At 41.4% G+C, this 24,399-nt stretch overlaps 1 protein-coding gene across 5 annotated transcripts in view; it reads left to right on the forward strand.

Moving 5' to 3' along the window:
* Window positions 1-24,399, forward strand: part of LOC124545425 (tau-tubulin kinase homolog Asator) — a 643,583-nt gene that overhangs the window by 597,806 nt on the left and 21,378 nt on the right. For 4 of the 5 annotated variants that reach the window (XM_047124343.1, XM_047124340.1, XM_047124344.1 and 1 more), the window contains 3 exons: window positions 4,663-4,816; window positions 9,930-10,511; window positions 11,445-11,620. In XM_047124343.1, the coding sequence (XP_046980299.1) occupies window positions 4,663-4,816; window positions 9,930-10,511; window positions 11,445-11,620 (912 nt within the window). The remainder of the gene's footprint in view (window positions 1-4,662; window positions 4,817-9,929; window positions 10,512-11,444; window positions 11,621-24,399) is intronic. The other variant, XM_047124345.1, reaches the window with a different exon arrangement.

The following is a 24,399-nucleotide window of genomic DNA, read 5'->3' on the forward strand; positions in this document are numbered from 1 at the left end:
TATTTCTTCTGTTACCCAAGGATATCTATTAGCCCTCGTCTTTTTACCTACTTGATCGTCTGCTGCCTTCACTACTTCATCCCTCAGAGCTGCCCATTCTTCTTCTACTGTATTTCTTTCCCCCATTCCTGTCAATTGTTCCCTTATGCTCTCCCTCAAACTCTCTACAACCTCTGGTTCTTTCAGTTTATCCAGGTACCATCTGCTTAACTTCCCACCTTTTTGCAGTTTCTTCAGTTTCAATCTGCAGTTCATAACCAATAGATTGTGGTCAGAATCCACATCTGCCCCAGGAAATGTCTTACAATTTAAAACCTGGTTCCTAAATCTCTGTCTTACCATTATATAATCTATCTGATACCTTTTAGTATCTCCAGGATTCTTCCAGGTATACAACCTTCTTTTATGATTCTTGAACCAAGTGTTAGCTATGATTAGGTTATGCTCTGTGCAAAATTCTACAAGGCGGCTTCCTCTTTCATTCCTTTCCCCCAATCCATATTCACCTACTATGTTTCCTTCTCTCCCTTTTCCTACTGACGAATTCCAGTCACCCATAACTATTAAATTTTCGTCTCCCTTCACTACCTGAATAATTTCTTTTATTTCGTCATACATTTCATCTATTTCTTCATCATCTGCAGAGCTAGTTGGCATATAAACTTGTACTACTGTAGTAGGCATGGGCTTTGTATCTATCTTGGCCACAATAATGCGTTCACTATGCTGTTTGTAGTAGCTAACCCGCACTCCTATTTTTTTATTCATTATTAAACCTACTCCTGCATTACCCCTATTTGATTTTGTATTTATAACCCTGTAATCACCTGACCAAAAGTCTTGTTCCTCCTGCCACCGAACTTCACTAATTCCCACTATATCTAACTTTAACCTATCCATTTCCATTTTTAAATTTTCTAACCTACCTGCCCGATTAAGGGATCTGACATTCCACGCTCCGATCCATAGAACGCCAGTTTTCTTTCTCCTGATAACGACGTCCTCTTGAGTAGTCCCCGCCCGGAGATCCGAATGGGGGACTATTTTACCTCCGGAATATTTTACCCAAGAGGACGCCATCATCATTTAATCATACAGTAGAGCTGCATGTAAGGACCGTATAACAGAGCACACTGCACAGTCAGTGGGATTATTGATTAACATGGTGACAAATGCAGCAGTATAACCATTCAACAAACTCATGCAGAGATGTGAAACTTAATGATGGTGTAGTGAGAGACTGGCCAAGAGTGGCCGACTGGGAACATATGTCACATGTCAGGATGCGTGGACATGATGTGCCATCAGTTCTTACCTTAAAAATGACCCTTGTAAAATGGGACACTGTATGAGAGTCAAGTTTCCTGTTCAAGAAAATTATGTTCTTCAATGGTTATTGCCTACACGTGATGCATGAACATGTTTTGTTAACTTTTGTATGCAATATTTATGTGTTTGCTGTGCTGACATTGGTTTCTGTCTATAAAACTGAATTACGTCTAATACCATCTCAATACTCTGTGTGCATTCTCACATGTTTGCTTCATTTACATGTCAAATCGTTGTATAGCTTAGTAGAAAAGGAAATCTGAAATTTGTGAATCAAAGTAGAATTTAGTCTACATTTCTTTAAATAAGTATCCAGTCCTGTATGATAATTGGCTATAAAATGAACCTGCACTAATGTTTGTGAAAACTGCGACACCGATGAGGAGATTTACGATGGCAGTTAACTGTCCGCAGATCTGGTAAATGATACTGTATAACTGATTAGAGGCACAGAACTGTGCAAGAGCGTACGCAGAATATGAGATGCGGGAAGTGTGCAGGATCAGCTTATGTTAGTTTTGTGGAGGACAACAAAATAGTTATAAGATTTCATGATAAATGACTCTCGATACAGAGTCTTGTTATGAACTTCAGCCACAGTTCCTGTACATGCTCCTGCCCAAAGCAAAATGTTCAAAGTTCCTCATCAGCATATGATACTACTGCCTCTTTATCTAGTTCAACAAAAAAGTAGCTCTTCAACTTTTTATAGTTTCCCATTGTACTTTGGTAATCATTGATGCTTCAACCACCTCATGGTCACTGATATCATTTTCAGTGTTAATATCCTGAAACAGTCCTATTTTTAGCCATTAGGTTCAATTTATTTCTGTCACAAGTGGGGTAGAAATAAACAATACGTACTGTCAGACAACAGTCAACAGTTTTGTGCTTCTTTAAAAGCAGGACCAACTTTTAGGAAACGTCCACCTTTGAGAATATTTGCTTAGTAGGTACCAAAAAGCAACCTATTTTGACAGAAGCTGAATTTGGTCTGAAAGCATATGTAAATTATCACACAAATATTTGTCGTCATTTGTTATGTTTACTGTTGTTGTTGTTGTTGTTGTTGTGGTCTTCAGTCTTGAGACTGGTTTGATGCAGCTCTCCATGCTACTCTATCCTGTGCAAGCTTCTTCATCTCCCAGTACCTACTGCAGCCTACATCCTTCTGAACCTGCTTAGTGTATTCATCTCTTGATTTCCCTTCACAATTTTTACCTTCCACACTGCCCTCCAGTACTAAATTGGTGATCCCTTGATGCCTCAGAACATGTCCTACCAACCTATCCCTTCTTCTAGTCAAGGTGTGCCACAAACTCCTCTTCTCGCCAATTCTATTCAATACCTCCTCATTAGTTATGTGATCAACCCATCTAATATTCAGCATTCTTCTGTAGCACCACATTTCGAAAGCTTCTATTCTCTTCTTGTCCAAACTATTTATTGTCCATGTTTCACTTCCATACATGGCTACACTCCATACAAATACTTTCAGAAACGACTTCCTGACACTTAAATCTATACTCGATGTTAACAAATTTCTCTTCTTCAGAAACGCTTTCCTTGCCATTGCCAGTCTACATTTTATATCCTCTCTACTTCGACCATCATCAGTTATTTTGCTTCCCAAACAGCAAAACTCCGTTACTACTTTGAGTGTGTCATTTCCTAATCCAATTCCCTCAGCATTCACTATTTCTGAATATTTGGAAATGCACAATTTTCTAGAACTGAAATTCTTTATCATGCAAAGAAAGTGATTTACTGCGACATAAATATGACGAATATTATGAAATTATTGTGCTTTTCTGGGTGATGTTTCACTTTATATAAATATATTATCACCTCAGTTTTGCAGATGACTTTCTTAGTTTGTGCAATACCTTTTATACATGGTAACACTTTTCTTTAGTATTGTACAACAAAAGTAGAATCTCTCTTAAGTACCAAAATATGTTTGTGTTACACTAACTTGATGTATACACCTGGGCATGGTTAATTTTAAAATAAAATTGTGGCTAATGTATCTGTTGGTCTTTTAAATATGTTACATCTTCCTTAGTTTTGCCAGGAATAGAGAATACTATGCTTTCTTTCGTTGATAAGACTACTTATGATATCATGTATCGATAGCACTAATGCAGAAAGTATTACTTTTTTCCATTTTCGCTGTGGCCTGTTTAATAACAGTAATTATCTTCAATAATGATTGAATGAATCTCTGCTGTGTTGTGCCGTACAACAATGCTGTACTCAGTTTCACTCCCTGTCTCTACCCTTCCGCTTTTATCTCCTCACCTCCCTCCCCCTGTCTCCCCCCCCACACTGTCTCCCTCCCCCCCCACACCGTCTCCCTCCCCCCCACACCGTCTCCCTCCCTCCCCCCCACACCGTCTCCCTCCCTCCCCCCCACACCGTCTCCCTCCCTCCCCCCCCCACCCCCCCCCCTCCACCCACCCACCCCCCACACCGTCTCCCTCCACCCCCCCCCACCGTCTCCCTCCCCCCCACACCGTCTCCCTCCCCCCCACACCGTCTCCCTCCCCCCCCACACCGTCTCCCTCCCCCCCCACACCGTCTCCCTCCCCCCACACCGTCTCCCTCCCCCCCACACCGTCTCCCTCCCCCTCCTCCCGTCTCCCTCCCCCTCCTCCCGTCTCCCTCCCCCTCCCACCGTCTCCCTCCCCCTCCCACCGTCTCCCTCCCCCTCCCACCGTCTCCCTCCCCCTCCCACCGTCTCCCTCCCCCTCCCACCGTCTCCCTCCCCCTCCACCGTCTCCCTCCCCCCCACCGTCTCCCCCCCCCCACCGTCTCCCTTTCCCAACTGTTCCTCCTATGTGTCCCTCTCCCTCTTTCCATCTCTGATCCTCTTTCCCTTTCCCTCTCCCTCTTTCCATCTCTGATCCTCTTTCCCTTTCCCTCTCCCTCTTTCCATCTCTGATCCTCTTTCCCTCTTTGATTCTTTCCTTCTTTACCTCCCTCTTACCTAACCCTTTCCCCCCTCTTCCCACTCTTTGACCTAATTCTCTCTCCTTCTCATATGACCTATTCTTCGCCCCCCAGTAATGGTTTACCCCTTCCACCTCCACTTTGATCTTTTCCTTTGCTCTTACCACCAGTTTACCTTTTCATCCCCCTCTGTGCTTTTCTCTCCTCATTGTTCCTCCTTCCGCCTTTCTCCTACTCTCCTCCCTATTTCTCATCATTTCTTAGTACACGCAATGAGTTTAATACTGTTTTGGAACAATTTATCAGTTTTCATACTGCTATAATTTATTTTATAGTCATATCTACAACTTTAAGTAACACAATCTTGTTCTCACCTGACAGACCTGAACTGGAGCCACCTTTGCTGCAGCAAGCTGCCTTTGATGATTTGGTGTATGAAGTGGACGTGATGCGCAATGTGGCTGTGCGCTTGACTCAGGAAGACAAAGAATTGGCCGATGCTGAAAGAGATCGTGCCCGAAGGCCAAGTCTGCCGGTGCGTGTGGGGGGCTTCTGTTGTGCTGCCTGCAACTTCGTCCACACAATGCATGTTTCCCATTACACTGCCTTATTCCAGCGTGCCTTCCCGTGTTGTGCTTTAGGGTGTCCATTGTTCAAACATGTAAAATGTGCTGTTGCAAAGTCTGGTGTTGTTACAAGGAATGAATATTGTGCATGATTCTATGTGCTAGGAATATGTGCACTGCAGTTTATAAATAAACAGAGATCATATACGTGAGATAAATAAACAGAGAGCTTGTATGAAAATTAAAATGAAAGATTCAGTTTTAACTTCATCAGTAGTGGAAAGTAAGGAACATAAGAAACAAAATATTTTCAGATTCATTTGGATGCTGTGAGGTCTCCTTTACATGAATAGGGCTCCCAAATTGCAAGAGTTGGAAAAAAGAAATACAAACACCATGGTATAAACACCTCTTTTCTGGATCTTGTTTTGACATATCTGTAACACATTTACATTGTCTCATGTGTTCCACCTGCATAATATTTGTGGAAGTATTCTGTATCATCATTACATCTGTGATCATTTTCGAATTACATTTAATAACTATAATGTTATACCTTCAGACCTCCAGTAAGAGCAAGTTGTTGTTGCCACGCAGTTTGTGAATTGTAAACAACAGATGCAGATTGACTGTGTGTATCCAGAGCTACTGTACTGAACTTGTGACACAAGCATACAGAGTTCATGGGAAACTTTCTACGCTAAACACAATAGTGAAGAATTGACTAAACTTACTGATAAACATCATAATAGTGTATTGTTAATCTAATAAAAGTGACTGCCAAAATTAATAAGTGTCTAAAGATTTAGTGTCAACAAAAGCGTGTGACAAGAATGGCACAAACAATTTCTTAACTGTAGAGTAGCTATAGTCCAAACTAATGTGTATACCTATTTTTAAAAGGATTTGGAGGTGCATGATATGTGTACTACAAGCCAGTGGGGATATGGGTATAGTTTTGTAATATCTTGAGCAGCTGTATTATAGTTTTGATGTATCCTTTGATCAGACTGGAAGGAAACATGCTAGCATAAATAAGATAATTTCCCCACCCAGACAGATGGACACATCAAAGATTCATTTGAACAATTGTGGAAAGGATAGATCAATACTCACCATAAATATGTCACTTTGAGTTGCAGACTGGTGCAACAAAAAGACTGTTACACAGTGAGCTTTCAACTGAAGCCTTCTTCAGAAAAGAGAGGTAAATACACACACATTCACACGTGATCACTATCTCCGGCCACTCCAGCTTGACTGCAGGTGTGACTACTTTTGTGGATGTTTGTGTGTTTAGCTTTATTTTCTGAAGAAGGCTTTGGCTGAAAACTTTGTGTGTAACAGTCTTTCCGTTGTGCCTGTCTGCAAATCAGCATGATGCCATTTGATAAGGCTAGCAGAGGCAGGGAGAGTTTTCCACATAAAAAAGTGTACTTGTGTCAAACATAGGCATTAACATCAGGTAGGGACTTTTGAGAATTTACAGAGGTTGGACAAAAAAATGGAAACACAATGATAAATACATGCCTGAACATAAGTGCAGATGGTAGCCAGTCAGGCAGGTTGTGACGTTGTATTTGACCACGAATGACACATACGCAGTGTCCTCAATGTGTTGAAAGTGTCACTTGTGGTCAGGACAATGTTCTATGTAGTTGTGATTACATTATGACAGAGCTAAGTGAATTTGAACATGGACAAATAGTTGGTGCTCTAAGGTGGGTGCTTCTTTAACCGAGACAGCCAAAGTTTTTAGTGTTTCAAGAGGCGATGATCTATACAGCATACAGGGAAAGCAAAAAACATCATCCACTAAGTCATAACACAGATGAAATTGTGTGCTGAGTAATTGTGACAGATGGTCATTGAGGAGGACAGCTGCAAAAATTGTGGCAGAGCTGAATGTTAGTCACGTACCCATCTGCTTTAAAAAAACACAAAGGGAGCTCCATAAGGAGGAAATACAGGCTGAGCTGGTATTCTAAAATCACTCATCAGTGAGTCTGATGTCTGTAAAGGAAAAACATGATGCCTAAGTCATAAAAGGTGGACCATGAGAAAATTGAAGAATGTTATTTAGTCGGATGAGTCTTGTTTCGTACTGTTTCCAACTTCTGGCTGAGTTTACATTCCGAGATTGAAACGTGGTGGGAGATTGGTGATGATTTGGGCAACCGTATTGTGATATTCTGTGGGTGCTAAGGCTATTCTCTAGGGAGCATTACTGCCAGTGATTCCTTAACCATTTTTGCTGATCAGGTCCATCCCACAGTGCAATGTTGATTACCCTGTGGCGATGCTTTGTTGCGAGACAACCGGACACCTGTTGACACAGCTTGCATCATCTGGGACTAGTTTTGTAAGCATGAGAATGAATTGTTATATCTATCCTCGCCACCAAACCTGTTAAATCTCAGTATTATTGAGCCTTTGTGGCCTACTGTGGAGAGTGGGTTGCATGATCCCTATCCACTTCCATCATCAGTACATAAATTTGCAACTATACTGCAGGAGGAATGATATAAAATTCCCTTGAAAACCACACAGTTTCTATATTTATCCATTCTGAGATCACTGAAAGCTGTTTTGAATGCAACAGGATTCCTACATCTTATTAGGTATAGAAATGTGCTGCGTTTTTGGTGTTTTCAATTTTATGTTCACCCCCTGTATGTCTGGAGCACAACATTGCATGGTAGTTAATTATGGACTGCAGGAAAAGTGGAAAAGAGGGGGGAGAAGTGTATGAGAGTTGGTGTTGCAGAAGACTGCTGAAAATTAAGTCCACTGATAAAATCAACATATGAAGAGGTTCTTTGCAGAATCAGTGAGGAAAGGTATATTTGGAAAATACTAACTAGCTGATGGGACTGAATGATAGGATGTGTGTTAAAATGCTCTTTGGAATCAGAGGGAGCTGTACTGAGCAAAAATTGTAAGACAAGATAGGAACTGGAATATACACAACAACAACTGAAGGTGTTGAGTGTTAAGTGCTACTGTTAAATGATGACATTAGCACAGGAGATTAAATGGTGGAGGGCCACATAGAAGTAGTCAGAAGAATAGCGAAAAAAGAAAAAAAAGAGAGACCGACAGGAGGAAATAAATAATGGCTCTTACCTGACTTCTGTAATCATTTGATAGTGGCATGTGCTGGATACACAGCTAAGAGCCTATTAATCTTCTCCAGGATATTGCAAGGCACACTTTCATCATAAGAATGTGTATTAAATCTCATTGACCACAACTCAGAATTCATGTGCATTGAACTCTAGCAGAATCCAAAGGTGCTTCTGCTCCTTTTAATTGTGCCCATTCCTTGCAGATCACTGGTTTCATTGGGGGTACATTATATGGTAACTGGAATCACTTATAAACAGTTGTAAATTTATCCTAGGTATGTGGAAACCTAACTGAAACAATAATATGTTTTCAGTCATCTGTGAAGTTTTTCCTATACTGAATCTGTATGCAGCATCCAAGTCTGTTGCAAGTGCAAAAGTTGCTAATTTGGCTATTTTCACATTTTCCATGCAATACTATGCATTATCTCTTACATCTCTCTGTTGTCTCCAGTGTTGTCAGAATGTCTCATTTGTATCCCTTTTGATGATGTTCTCTTTCTCTGGATTCACTCTTTCATCAGTTTTCTTTTATTGTAATTCACAGAACAAGCTCAATCCTCGAAAAGTGCAATAAGCCCATTTTTCAAGGCATATTCTTCATGTTCCAGTACTTGTTGCTGGTTGTGCGATTGTTACTGAAAACTGATGGAGAACCTGCCATTGCTGTTCCAACAATATGACAAAGGAATATTTTACCATGATGCGTAGTAATATTTTTTGTGATGTCCTCTCAATTGCCACACTTTGATTTTTTCCAAAGCGGAGTCTAAGGTGGTAACCATATCAGAAGCCAAGAAGCACAACTGAAACCATAGTTATGTGCTATACAGTATTATTACAGAGATAATTTGTTATCATATATCTGTTAGAATAAGTACTTTGTTCATAGAACAGGAATGTAAGAGAGGCACTGTCTCAAACCACCTTAAAATTAATGACTGACATACTCTAGCCATAGTTTCAGTTGTGCCATGGGAGATGAATTGCAACTTATCTGATGAAACATCACTTGACGTATAAGGGGAAAGTAGTTGCAGACACATTGAAAGTGGCAAATGAGGTAATGTACAGGACGGTAATGTACAGGACAAGAAAATTGTAATCTTCAAAAAGTTGAAAAGTTGTTTTAATTTGATGTTTATTCCGGAGTCCCCAGTGCCTTGTTTTATAGCTATCTAAATTATAAGTACAACACTGATAGCAGGGAACCTTTTTTCTGATAATTTTATTGCATCAGTTGCATTACTCTAGCATACAAAATGTTTCATATAATATGAAATCCCTTTATGTGCAGCTTTATTAAAAATAGATATAGATATACTACCAAAAATAGCATCATGCATTTTTATTGTCTTTATTCTGGCTAATATTCATTCTTATTTAGCTTGCTCCATTGTATTAGTTCATAATCACTTATTTATAGAATATTATTGTTATTATTATTATTATTATTATTATTAGTATTATTTGCTATCGCAATTTATTTCACTAGGAGCTTGTTTTGAGAATGAATGTAAATATTCATTAGAGTACATCTCTTATTATGTTGTTGATTATTTATATCAGAATCTGATAAGATGTCAAGCAAAGGCAACAAAAATGAAGGCTCATACTGTGTAATCTGATGCTCTTTCCATTGGTTATTTTGCAGACTGTAAGCTGAATCATAGGCTGTTAATCCAATTGAAAGAGATTACAGAATTTGTGTGTTTCATTAATCACATTAATTGGTGAGATGAAGCAACTATAAATGCAACAAATTTATAATACGCAGCATCAAAGTATAAGATACTATGTACTTAGTGTTTGATAGTTTCAAAATATGTATTGTATAGCTGAGAAACATAACCCTCTTCTCTTTATTTACAGCTTTAAATTTCTGTCTTTCCTATAATAATTGCACTTGTTGTACATCATTGTTTCTTACATTCTGTATTGTTTATCGTTACAGACAATAAAACTCAGTCCGTTTGGAACAAAAGAGAGGAGTCCTCCTCTAAAGTTGGAACAACCACCAACAAAGCAGCAGCAACCACCACCACCTTCAAGTGACATTCAGTATAGACAACAGTGTCAGAAGGGAAATAGTGAAGAAAAATTAGCACAAGCTATGGTGCAGCCAAAAGGTGTTGTGGTGGAGGCAAATGGAATTGCGGGCAGTGAAGAGGTAGAAGAAGAGGAGGTAGAAGAGGAAGAGGAGGAAGGAGAGATGGAGGCAGTGGCCGGGCGGCTGGAGATCAGAGTTGTGGACAAAGCTGGAGGCTCAGCAGTTGTGGAAACGGCAAATTCTCGAGCCAACACACATCTGCAACCTCTGACGAGAAAACCTTCCCCCACGACTAATGGCAGTGCTGCTGTCGGTGGGGACGGCAGCCCAGCAAGTCCCGGCGTTGGCCAGGAGGATCCTTCTGTGTACTTTGACGCTGCCGACGAAAACGTTCAAGCTGCAAATGGTGAACATCTGTCTCCTGTGCCGGGTGCCGTGCCCCCTAATGTTGTTCCAATTACTAATGGAGAAACCCAAGACAAACTGGTGAGTTAGGTTGAAACTCATTTATAAGTCTCCTTTGTGCTAAGTTTACAAACAGATGTGCGATAAGAATTCCTGGAAGAAAAGTAATCAGTTTTTCATCTGACACTGTAAAAGCTTACTTCGCAAATAGAGAGAGAGAGAGAGAGAGAGAGAGAGAGAGAGAGAGAGAGAGTGTGTGTGTGTGTGTGTGTGTGTGTGTGTGTGTGTGTGTGTGTATAGTCATCTCTGAATTTTCCCACATTAAATGCGAAAGTGAATAGCTTACCTCAAACTGAGCCATAATTTATTTTTCACAATCAAAGACCTTTTTAGGTCTTGAGAATAAATTGTACTCTGCACAATCTGTGCTATAAAAACCATCTGAATATAACACATACAGACACAAGCAAACATATTGCTTGTGTCTGTATGTGTGGATGGATATGTGCGTGTGTGCGAGTGTATACCTGTCCTTTTTTCCCCCTAAGGTAAGTCTTTCCACTCCCGGGATTGGAATGACTCCTTACCCTCTCCCTTAAAACCCACTTCCTTTCGTCTTCCCCTCTCCTTCCCTCTTTCCTGATGAGGCAACAGTTTGTTGCGAAAGCTTGAATTTTGTGTGTATGTTTGTGTTTGTTTGTGTGTGTATCGACCTGCCAGCGCTTTCATTCGGTAAGTCACCTCATCTTTGTTTTTATATATAATTTTTCCCACGTGGAATGTTTCCCTCTATTATATATATATATACAAATACAAAATTATATGAGAGTTATGGGACTGTGTATGACTTATTTTATGTGGAACTTGTAAAATTATTTGTTTCCCCCAGTGTCAAGAATTTCTATTCTTCCTCTCTCTTCAGAATGTAAATACATAGACAAGAAAAATTTCAGTGCATCAACGATTTGTATTATCTACCTTCATTGGCCTGTATCTTTTGATTTATTTTTATAGGAACGAAGACACTCTGTGTGCTCAGCATCTACTGTTGAGATGAAATCAACAGAGGATCGTTCCAGGAAAACCGTACCAGTGCAGGCACAGACACCATATGTCCCTGGAGTAAAAAGCAAGATACCAGTGCCCGTCAAGAGCCCGCGTTGCAGTTTCATTGAGCCTGACTCAAACAGGTAATTCATGTACATCTGTAGCGTACACATTGTAATCTTACCCTTCCATACATCACGATTCAGATTCTCTGTCTCTACACAAGTTTTGAAAGTTTCATGAGGCATAAGATATATAAAAGAAACATTTTACTTATCTTCATTTTCTCTTGTTGTCGGCTCCCATTTTTGCATCTAGGGGTACATACTTGGGGCTGAAATTTTGATTTAACTTTGTGGGTTCTTGATAACTAAATAACTGATGATTTGCATGTATTATTCTTGAATTTTATTCTTTGTCACATTTTTCGATATCACACCATCTTTACAATTTCCGCTTAATATTCCAAATTACATTGTTAGTGTTGATCATAAAAAAAAATGTTTTTCTCCATCAGAGGCATGCCCACTACTACCTACATTCTGCAGTACTCACAATATTCCAAAGAGTTTACTAACTTTCTTGACAAAAGAAGAATCTTCCCTAAAATATATCATTATTTTGTAAATTCGTCCAGAAATAAATTTTATAATTTACATTAGACTGTGCAACTAATAATATGAATTTTGATTGTACCGTAATTTTCACATGTTACAAAATAGTGTCCCATTACAACATCCACACAGTGTTCTGTTCAAATATTTTGGAGATGTAGTTCTTCGTGTCCAGGCTATACGTATAGTACTGTGTTCCTGATGATGTACTGTAATTTACATGATAAAAAGCTTTTGTTAAATTAGAAAACGCACCCTGTGGTTACACTTTTGTTTTTCTATGCCTTCAACTTCTCATGCAAGAACAAATACATTTTGTGATTAATTGAAGAGTTGTTCCAAAAAACTAAACTCCAAATTTGTCAGTATGTTGTGTTCAGAGAAATAAGCAACTACTCTGTTGTACGTACATTGCCTACTAGATATGAAATAGAGCACAGATCTTTTAATCAGGTACTTACATTTTCTGAACACACAAATGTGAACAACAGAAAAAAATAAAGGAAAAAGGCAAATATCTAATTCATTGAACATTTTTCGGAGCTGATAAAGTCAGTGAAACTTGGGTGACAGTGTGAAGCACCAAGTTTTTTAAAAAAGCAATGAAACTGCGTTCATCAGAGAATTGAATATTTCAAAGAATTATTTTCTGGATGCCATTTTAGCTGAACAATAGTCATCTTTGAAAATATGGTATGTAAAGTTCTGGCAGACTGTATATAATTTGGGTGTATATAAATTAGGAGTAGAGGAAGCACCACATTGAATAATAGAAGTTCTCGGTCATCGAAAGGTGCACACAAAAAAGAATCAAAACTTCTCTAGCTTTTGGCTGTATCCTTTTATGAGCTAAAGTACATGTACGCACGACTCCTCCTCCTCCTCCTGGGATGAGGGGTTTGTCAGGTGTGGTGGGTGAGAGGAGAAAAGATGTGAGGAGCAGGAGGGAGGGTTGGGGAAGAGTGACTGACAGCTCATAAGTCAGCAGCAGGGACACAGAATAGGAATGCAACATGTGGGCACCAGAACCAGGAAGTTTGTGCAATACATGATAACATTGATGTGCGTGAGTGGATTAAAGGACGCGACTCGAGAGGAAGGAGAGGGGTGGGTACAGGGAGTTAGCAGAGATTGAGGACAGGAGGATTACAGGAATGCCAAATATGTTGCAAGCATAACTCCTTGGTATAGAAAAGATGGTGCTAGTGGAAATGATCTGGAAGCACCTATTGAAGTGGCTTAGTAGTGTGTTCTGCCCCTGGATGGTCAACTCTACTGTCGGCCACAGTTTGGTGGCAGCCATTCTTTCTGACAGACAGTTGGTAGTCGTGCCCACATAAAATGCTGTGCAAAAATTGGTATATGACATGGCTTCTTTCACATGTTGTCCTGTCTTTGATGACTGGACCCCTGCTCCTGCTATCAGCATTAGTTCAGAAAAGTATCCCTGTTGTTATTGTTGTGGTCTTCAGTCTAAAGACTGGTTTGATGCAGCTCTCCATGCTGCTCTATCCTGTGCAATACTGTTCCTCTCCAAATAACTTCTGCAACTTACATCCTTCTGAATCTTCATACAACACTCATCTCCTGGTCTACCTCAGCAGTTTTTACCCTCCACACATCCCTCCAATACTAAACTGGTGATCCCTTTATGTATCAGACAAATTTCTTTGCTTCCCAAATCTATTCAGTATTTCCTCATTAGTTGTATGATCTACCCATCTAATCTTCAGCATTCTTCTGTAGCACCTCATTTCAAAAGCTCCACACAAATACTTTCAGAAAAGATTCCCTGATACTTAAATCTATATTTGGTGTTAACAGGTTTCTCTTCTTCAGAAATGTTTTTCTTGCTATTGCTAGTCTATATTTTATATTCTCTCTGCTCTAGCCATCATTTGTTATTTTACTATTCTAATAGCAAAACTCATCTGCTACTTTAAGCGCCCTCTTTCCTAATTTAATTCCCTCAGCTTCACCAGGTTTAATTTGACTACATTCCATTATCTTTGTTTTGATTTATTGATTTCCGTCTTACTTTTCATCTTACCTTTCAAGGTACTGTCGATTCAGTTTAACTACTCTTAAAAGTCCTTTGCTGTCTGTATCTGACAGAATTACAATGTCATCAATAAACCTCAAAGTTTTTATTTCTTCTCTCCGAACTTTAATTCCTTCCCCAAAGTTTTCTTTGGTTCTCTTTACTACTTGCTCAATGTACAGATCGAATAACATTGGTGATAGGCTACAGCCCTGTCTCACTCCCATCTTAACCACTGCTTCCCTTTCATAACCCTCGACTCCAGTAACTGCTGTTTGTTTTCTGTAAAAGTTGTAAATAGCCTTTCACTTCCTGTATTTTACCCATGCAACCTCCAGAATTTCAAAGAGAGTATTCCAGTCAACAATGTCAAAAGCTGTCTCTAAGTCTACAAATGCTATAAATGTAGGTTTGCCTTTCCTGAATCTATGTTCTAAGGTAAGTTGTAGTGTCAGTCTTGCCTCATGTGTGCTCACATTTCTCCAGGATCCAAACTGATCTTCCCCAAAGTTGGTGTCTACTAGTTTTTCCATTCTTCTGTAAAGAATTCTTGTTAGTATTTTGCAAGTATGACTTATTAAACCAATAATTGGGTAATATTCACACCTGTCAGCATCAGTGATCTTTGGAATTGGGCTGATATATTCTTCTTGAAGGCTGAGGGCATTTCATCTGTCTCATATATCTTGCACACCAAATGGAAGAGTTTTTTTCATGGCTGGCTCCTCCAAGGCTGTCCCTATGCCTAGCTAAAAGCTAATCCCATATCCTATTCCTTAAATACTGCCTGAGTTATGGACTGCCCCCACCTCCCCTTCTTCCCACCCTCCCTTTGGCCATTCCTGAGTTCATGTAGCTACACTAAAAAGGAGGGGGTAGCTGGAAACCTAATACTGTATTTTACGGACTATGGAACGCTATAGACTATAAACCACATCTTAATTTTTAAGCAATTTTTTTTAAATAACTTTTCACCATTTTTATTGTTTTATTGCAAAGTAAACTGAAATGATCTTTAAAATCACTGAAAATTGTCATCAGCACTTTCTTCTCCTTCCTCCTCCTCCTCTTCATTGTTGTCGTTGTCCTTCCTTTCAGTGTGAATTCATGTTGGGTTTCATCCATCATCCATTTGTTCCACTCTTCTCTCATATACACTTTAAATAGTTTTATTCATTGAGACATCAAGAGGTTTCAGTTGTGAATTAATTTCTCCTGGAATGACCGAAAGCTCTGTATTTCTCTGTCTCAATTTTTCTTTCACAGAATTTTTGAAATGACTACTAAACTGATTCAGCACAAGAAGAGAACTCTTCTTCATTAAAACACCTTTCATACCAGCCTCAGTTCTCCAACCCGTGTCATGTACGTGAAAAAACCTGGCAGTATTTCAGAGGATTTTGTAATTGTTTTTTTGCTTGAACATCTTCATTGGATTAGTTATGACATGTAAGGACAACAGTGTAAAACATTTTTTCATGTACACTTTTTTTATAGTTACAGTTTCAGCATCTTTCATGGTAACAGTTCTGTCACTCGACATATCAAATGTCAAAGGAGTTTTGTCCATATTTCTTATTTGGATTAGTTCCACACTGCTTTTATTTTAATGTTGAATAATAAAGTGATGGAAAGATAATACTTTATCTTCATACTCTTGTGGCGTTTTTTGAGATATTTTAGTTTTGATTCACATGCTAGGTCCATGATGCTTAGTATACCTGTAGCATCAACCAGTTCTACACTTAAGTCCATTAAGTTCCACTATGGTGCTAGCGTACAAGCTTGTTTTGAATTATTTTTATATTAATTCCAGTGCCATTTTGACAGTGTCCTTGAATCCTTTTCAAAACATCATCTTCTAGTTTTGGCCAATTTGCGTTCAGTCCTATATTGGCACATTTAGTCTTCCTCATTTTTTTCAGTTCTTTACTAGTCTGCCAGTCGTGAATGGTTTTTTCTGTTGATGGAGGGTTGAAATTCTGCTCAGCTGCACTCTGTTTTATGTTGTTCTGCATATGCTATTACTTTCAATTTATATATATTTATATATATGAATATCTTTTATTTTTTTCTATTATGAAACAAACTACTAACAAAAATATTGTACTGTTACCAATAACACAAATCAGTTTCAATTCAAGTTAAGTGGCACTGTAGACTGCTATGACACATCATAGGATAGGCAGTGTTCTGCGTTTGTGATGGCAGAACGCGAGGGAAACAATGGTAGCAAGCATGTGACACGTGACTCCTGTGACTCCTGACAACTCGTGTTCATCGCATCTGTGAACTGCCACTTGAATTCAGTGTTGCCAGAGAGAGAGAGAGAGAGAGAGAGAGAGAGAGAGAGAGAGAGAGAGAGAGAGAGGGGGGGGGGGGGGGGGGGGGGGGGGAGGTTTCCCATGGCATCGAATATAAGGCCACAGCAAAGTGTATTGTATTATATTATGCACACAAAAGGAAAAAAAACACATCCGAGTCATAATAGTTGGTATAGTTTATTAGTTTTCAAGTGAACACAAAAATATATTGGTGAAAAAAATATTAGCACCAGAAGCCACAAACTTTAACTAAAAGTGTGTCACTACCTAGTGACATGGTGTGCAAGAGCAATTTACATCTGATCTGTAATTTAACACAACATGTATAAGGTACTTCGTAATATTAAATTTCACTCTGTCTTTAACATCGTTATCCTGAAATAAAATGTTCACCTCATCGCTGTCATAGGCCACCAGCATTAAGATTGCTCTGTGTGTGGGTGTGGGGTTCGTCACATGTAGCTGTTAGGTAAGTTTCCATCCTCACAGAAACAACTGTGCGCCCATAAATAAACTGTTTTTACTGGGTTATTTTAACATCTACATCAAGGGTTACTGTCAGAAGCTACACTTTGAGAATTTCTACTCTATTTCTACAGGAAAGCCTCTGGTTAACTTGCAAATGAATGTAGCAAAGCAGGTAGATTGCAGGTTTTCTGTATCATAATGTCAGACTTCTTTCTCCTGATAATGACGTCCTCCTGAGTAGTCCCCGCCCGGAGATCCGAATGGGGGACTATTTTACCTCCGGAATATTTTACCCGAGAGTATGCCATCATCATTAACCATACAGTAAAGCTGCATGCCCTCGGGAAAAATTACAGCTGTAGTTACCCCTTTCTTTCAACTGTCCGCAGTACCAGCACAGCGAGGCTGTTTTGGTTAGTGTTACAAGGCCAGATCAGTCAATCATCCAGACTGTTGCCCCTGCAACTACTGAAAAGGCTGCTGCCCCTCTTCAGGAACCACACGTTTGTCTGGCCTCTCAACAGATACCCCTCCGTTGTGGTTGCACCTACGGTACGGCTGTCTGTATTGCTGAGGCACGCAAGCCTCACCACCAACGGCAAGGTCAGTGGTTCATGGGGGGAGAAAGAAAACTGGCGTTCTACGGATCGCAGTGTGGAATGTCAGATCCCTTAATCGGGGAGGTAGGTTGGAAAATTTAAAAAGGGAAATGGATAGGTTAAAGTTAGATATAGTGGGAATTAGTGAGGTTCGGTGGCAGGAAGAACAAGACTTTTGGTCAGGCGAATACAGGGTTATAAATACAAATAGGGGTAATGCAGGAGTAGGTTTAATAAAGAATAAAAAAATAGGAATGCGGGTAAGCTACTACAAACAGCATAGTGAACACATTATTGTGGCCAAGATAGACACGAAGCCCACGCCTACTACAGTAGTACAAGTTTATATGCCAACTAGCTCTGCAGATAACGAAATAATTGAAGAAATGTATGAGAAATAAAAGAAATTATTCAGATAGTGAAGGGGGACAAAAATTTAATAGGCATGGGTGACTGGAATTCGGTAGTAGGAAAAGGGAGAGAAGGCTTCATGGTAGAATTTTGCACAGAGTACAACTTAATCATACCTAACACTTGGTTCAAGAATCATAAAAGAAGGTTGTATACATGGAAGAAGCCTGGAGATACTGACAGATTTCAGATAGATTATATAATGGTAAGACAGAGATTTAGGAACCAGGTTTTAAATTGTAAGACATTTCCAGGGGCAGATGTGGACTCTGTCCACAATCTGTTGGTTATGAACTGTAGATTGAAACTGAAGAAACTGCAAAAGGTGGGAATTTAAGGAGATGGGACCTGGATAAACTGACTAAACCAGAGGTTTTACAGAGTTTCAGGGAGAGCGTAAGGGAACAAATGGCAGGAATGGGGGGAAAAGAAATACAGTAGTAGAAGAATGGGTAGCTTTGAGGGATGAAGTAGTGAAGGCAGCAGATGATCAGGTAGGTAAAAAGACGAGGGCTAGTAGAAATCCTAGAAATCCTTGGGTAACGGAAGAAATATTGAATTTAATTGATGAAATGAGAAAATATAAAAATGCAGTAAATGAACCAGGCAAAAAGGAATACAAACATCTCAAAAATGAAATCGACAGGAAGTGCAAAATGGCTAAGCAGGGATGGCTAGAGGATAAATGTAAGGATGTAGAGGCTTATCTCACTAGGGGTAAGATAGATACTGCCTACAGGAAAATTAAAGAGACCTTTGGAGAAAAGAGAACCACTTGCATGAATATCAAGAGCTCAGATGGAAACCCAGTTCTAAGCAAAGAAGGGAAAGCAGAAAGGTGGATGTTGTGACTTGGCAAGACAGCCAAGCCACTAGGAGATATTCGAAAGGCACGCGTTTAAGCTCACACAGGCTGGCGTGAGGTCTGGAACAGTTAAGGGAATTTATAGTAGCAAAGAATGTAAGTAACTACTGGAATACTTAACTTTAATTCATAATTGGTGAACATCAGTCTGACAGTACATGTATCACAAGATAAATAGCAAATGATAATGGCGCCTTGCTAGGTCGTAGCAAATGACGTAGCTGAAGGCTATGCTAACTATCGTCTCAGCAAATGAGAGCGTAATTTGTCAGTGAACCATCGCTAGGAAAGTCGGCTGTACAACTGGGGCGAGTGCTAGTAAGTCTGTAACCTCCCCCCTCACTTATCGACCTTAAAGACAGTGAAAAATTAAACCGCGTGTACCTAATGGAAATTTGGGAAAAGCAATCGTCACCGAAGTTAACCTGTCGGTAAAGAGGGAGGAAAGGGTTACATCTAAATGAAAGGAAAAATGCAAATGAAACTGGTGGAAATTAATTTTGAAAAGGGATAAAGTTAATAAAGGAAGTAAATGTGCGGCCGTTACGTTAACAATTAACTAGCGGTAATTAGATATTTGAGATTTGGAGGAAATCACGGTCGCCAGTCCTAAGGACAATTACTATAGTTACTGAAAAAGTAAGGTTATTACACATATAATTAGCACTAGAAGCGTGGCAACTGAAGGTTGACACGTGTAGTGTGAAAACTGAAAGTTTGTCAGAAGTAATAAATTTCGCTACTCTCTGACTTAATTTAGCAGAAGAATTAATAAAACCAGAAAACTGAAAGTTAATTTAGTGACTGAAATTAATAAGAAGCTTTCTTTCTTAAGCACATCGAAATCCAGTAAAATACGGTTAGTCTTGGACTACCTCAACAATCATTTCAAAAGCAACTTGACTCTACGCAATTTAGAAACAAGAGATTTAACTTTGAACTTGAATTAAATGATTCTGAACAATTAACAATAGTAAAATTTAGTACGTACCAAGCTGAGCTGCAGTCACAGGTAAGCTAAAATATGCTAACAAAACTCGCACTCTTAATTTGTGCTCGTGTAACCTAAATATTGTAGCCAGCTGAACTTTGAAATTAAAGCAGTGAAATCGAATGATGCTGGCGTTTGAATTTCAACGACCCTCGGGCTCATTTCGGAAAAGGAAGGGACCCTGCTTGGCAATGCAATTGGGACAATGAGCAACAAAGGTTCATGCTAAGTTGCTGTAATTTTGCGAGGCAAATGGAACAATTTGAAAAGCTGAGGTCTGCCATACAGTTCTGAAACTTTACGTGCTTTTAGTCTTCCTTGTTGGTTGATTGAAGGTTTGAAGCCGTCGATCGAGGAGGTGGCGACAGTCACTCATTGTCGGCCGTCGCTGTTGCAGAAGCTGGATGTTGGCGCGCCTTCTTCTCGACACGGTCACCAGGCGAAACGGGCTCTTGATGTGCGCCAGCTAATGCTTCCCGTCCGCGACGCCATGTCAGAAACTATCATCGCGAGTCGAGCGCAATTACATGCTGCCAAACCCCGAAAGCGCGGCAACTCGCGGGAGCGTCACACAACACACCTGCTCCACTCACTACTCCCGCCAGACTCTCACTGCCCGCGCCCCACACGGCAGAGTTAACACTACCAAAGATCCTACACACTTTGATTCTTCACACAACCTATCGATGTAATCGTTCGATAGCAGTTTTCCCTAGGCAAGACCCAGCATAAAAATACAAATAATCTTTACACAACAAATCAATTATACATCGACATAAATGCATAAATACATATATACAAATAGTAAAACAATTACAATATGTAAAGACACAGCAATGTCATATATTCAGGTAACAAAAATAAGGAAAACAAATTATAGTACAATAGGTGGAAATAGGAGGATATGCATTTCCGGCGTTACAAGTCTCTCTAGACCTGCCGTGTGGCGGCGCTCGGTCTGCAATCACTGACAGTGGCGACACGCGGGTCCGACGTATTCTAACGGACCGCGGCCGATTTAAAGGCTACCACCTAGCAAGTGTCGTGTCTGGCGGTGACACCACATTCCTCCCCCGCAAATCGGCGGACGGTTGTGGCATAAGGCTTCCGCCCGCCGTGGAGAGGACCCCATGTTGACGTATGCAACGAGGTGGGGAGCCTAACAACAGGCGAGGCTGTGCCACCCGCACCCTGCCATTTGGTCCGAGGGGAGCTAGGAAACGCCTGAAAACCTAGTCCAGGGTGCACGCCAACATGCGGTGTATGCGCCCGCAGAGAGACAGGAGGGGCCGAAGGGTCGACCTCCATCGGGTCGGGGCACCCGACGGGCGAAGACGACATATCGTCCGGAGCGGGCTGGAGTTCCGTGGCGGAGGACAACTGGTCACGGGGAGCGATCGGCGGCGTGTGACCCAGGGAGGCGCCCGGCGGTTGTAGCGATGCGTCCACTGCAGTCGTCACCGGCGGGGAGAACATGCGGCGACGGCGGCACGTCGCCATGGGGCAAAATGGAAGGCAGCGTCGGTAACACCTGGGGCTGAGGCGAGCCAGTAGATGGGTCTCCAGGGCACTGACCGGACGGCACCGTCGCTGAAAGCAGACGGGGAGTGGCAGATCCCGTGCGACGACAGAGGCGCAGCTGATTGAAATGCTGACGCACCTCACCAGAGGCCCCCAAACCAAGATACATAGCGTGGCCGAGGCAGCGAAGAATACGCCCTGCGAGCCAATGCCGTGAACCTCGATAGTTGCGGTAGTAGACAAGATCGCCTGTGGCAAAAACAGGTGTCTGCCGCTGCACAGGAACCTGATGCAGCGGATTTAGCAAAGACATCAAGGTTCGATGAGGGCGACCGTGAAGCAACTCAGCCGGCAAGCGACCATCGCGGGGCTGAGAGCGATACGAGGACAAAAAGAGCAATAACGTGTCCTCCCGAGAATGCGACTCTTTCAACTTCAACATCTGTGACTTGAAAGTCCGGACCAAATGTTCAGCGGCACCGTTTGACTGTGGCGAAAACGGCGCGGACGTCAGATGTTGAATACCATTGGCCTTGCAGAATGACTGAAATTCTGCGGACATGAATTGTGGGCCATTGTCGGAAACAATAGTCTGTGGAAGACCTTCAATGCAAAAGATAGCAGATAACGCTTGGATGGTGGCAGATGACGTCGTGGAAGACATACGGACAAGAAAGGGAAAATTACTGAATGAATCGACCAGAACCAACCATCGAGCATTCCAGAAGGGACCAGCAAAATCGATGTGTAAGCGTTGCCAAGGGGAACTGGCTTTTGGCCATGCAAAGAATTTCCACGGTGGTGCGGATTGTTGTTCGGCACACGCCATGCAAGAAGAGCACATATGCGTAATCGCAGCATCGATTCCGAACCAAGTACAGTGCTGACGAGCAAGTTTTTTCGTTCTCACTATACCCCAATGTCCTGGGTGGAGAAGCCGTAAGACAGAGGACTGTAACGAACGTGGGACCACGACGCTGGACTGATCGTTATCAGAACGCAACAGCAAAACACCACGTCGTACAAAAAGTCTCTCCTTGTGAGCAAAAAATGGGCGAACCAACGGATCCCCGATCCGTGACTTTGACAAGGGCCATTGCGGAGCAACAAAATGCAGAACGGTAGCAAGGACAGGGTCTGCAGCTGTGGCTGTAGCTACACGATGAAAATCAATCGGAAACAATTCGACCACGTCATCGGTTTCCGAATCAATGAACATGCAATCAAGTTCGGAGGAATCGAATGCTCTATCCTTAGCAACAGGCATACGGGACAACGCATCGGCGGTTCCGTTCTGAGCAGTGGACCGATACCAGATATCGTAGTGGTACTGCGAGAGGAAAATAGATCAGCGAATGAATTTCTGCGCTGTACATGGAGGTACAGGCTTGTTCGGATGAAAAAGTGATGTCAAAGGTTTGTGGTCTGTGATGATGGTAAAGTGACAACCATACAAGAAATCATGAAACTTTGTAACACCAAATACGAGAGCCAAAGCTTCTTTCTCGATCTGTGAATAATTTCTTTGCGCAGACGAGAGCAATTTGGATGCAAAGGCAATAGGGCGATCGTGCGATCCATCTTTGTGCACAAGCACAGCACCGATCCCGAAATCCTATGCATCCACCATCAACAAAAGGGGTTTCTGGGGATCGAATGGCGTAAGGCAAGTATTGGAAAGCAACGCCGATTTCAACTGGCAAAAGGCGCGTTCGCATTCCGTCGTCCAGACGAACGGAACACCTTTACGGCGTAAGCGATGAAACGGAGCTGAAATGGAAGAGGCGTGGCGCACATAGTTATGGTAGTAATTGATTTTTCCCAGCACACTCTGTAGCTGCTTCAAATTCTGCGGCGAAGGCAAGTCTTGTATGGCACGGAGGTGCTCTGGACTGGGATGTATGCCTTGGGCATTGAGTACATGGCCCAGGTAGGGTAAGTCCCGAGCAAAAAACACACATTTGTCCTTCCGCAAGCAAAGACCATTGTGTCGCAAGACCTGAAATAATGTTCTGAGATTGGCTAAATGTTCTTCTTCCGTCTTTCCGGAGATCACAATATCGTCCAGATAGTTTGCTGCAGTAGGGACCGACGCACAAACAATTTGTAGATATTGCTGAAACAATGCAGGAGCGGATGCACACCCGAATGGCGGTTGTTTGAATCGATACAAACCAAGATGCGTGTTAACCACCAAGACGCGCTGGGACTCTTCGTTCATTGGTATTTGCAAGTACGCATCTACTAGGTCCAACTTCGAAAAATATTTACCCGGGCACAGTTTGTCAAAAAGATCTCCCGGGCGGGGTAAAGGAAAAGTTGCAGTCACTAGCTGGGGATTCACTGTTGCCTTGAAGTCCACGCAAAGTCTCAAGTTTCCGGAAGGTTTTTGCAAAATTACTAAGGGTGAAGCCCAGAGAGAAGCCTGCACACATTCAATTACACCTTGTGATTCCAAATCGTGTAATGTTCTTGTGACCGCATCACGCAATGCGTGGGGAACATTGCGCGCTCTGAAAAATTTGGGTTAATGTCTGCAAACTCTTCACATAGACGAGAAACACTGTCTGAAGGCACAGTCTGGTTCACTGATAGGACCTGATTGACTATAGACAAGTTAAACAACCGAAATAAATCGAAACCAAACAAGTTCACTGCAGAAGAAGAACGAAGGACGTACAATGACACAAGTTTTGTTTGTCCCTTGTATGTTGCAAGAAGGCTGCACTGGCCTAACACAGGGAGCCCGTGACCTGAATATGTAGTTAGCTTAACATTTGCGGCACGCAGCGGAGGTGTGCCCAGCTGTTTGTACGTGTCGTGATTGATCAATGAAACTGCAGCTCCGGTATCGAGCTGGAATGGTATGACATTGCCATTAATATCCAAGTCTACAAAAAGTTTATTGTCCTGCTGACGACAAGAGCGACTGTCTCGTGCAACGTGAACTGACACTGGTACAGAATCACTTGCGACTTGATGTGATTTCTGGCGACGTCGACACACACTATTAGTGGGACAAACACAGTCACTGTTAGAGAGAGTGGCACTGGGTGGAGTGGAATGAACTACATGAATTTCCATAGGC

Source organism: Schistocerca americana, chromosome 8, assembly GCF_021461395.2.
Source record: "Schistocerca americana isolate TAMUIC-IGC-003095 chromosome 8, iqSchAmer2.1, whole genome shotgun sequence".
NCBI classification, from domain to species: Eukaryota; Metazoa; Arthropoda; class Insecta; order Orthoptera; family Acrididae; genus Schistocerca; species Schistocerca americana.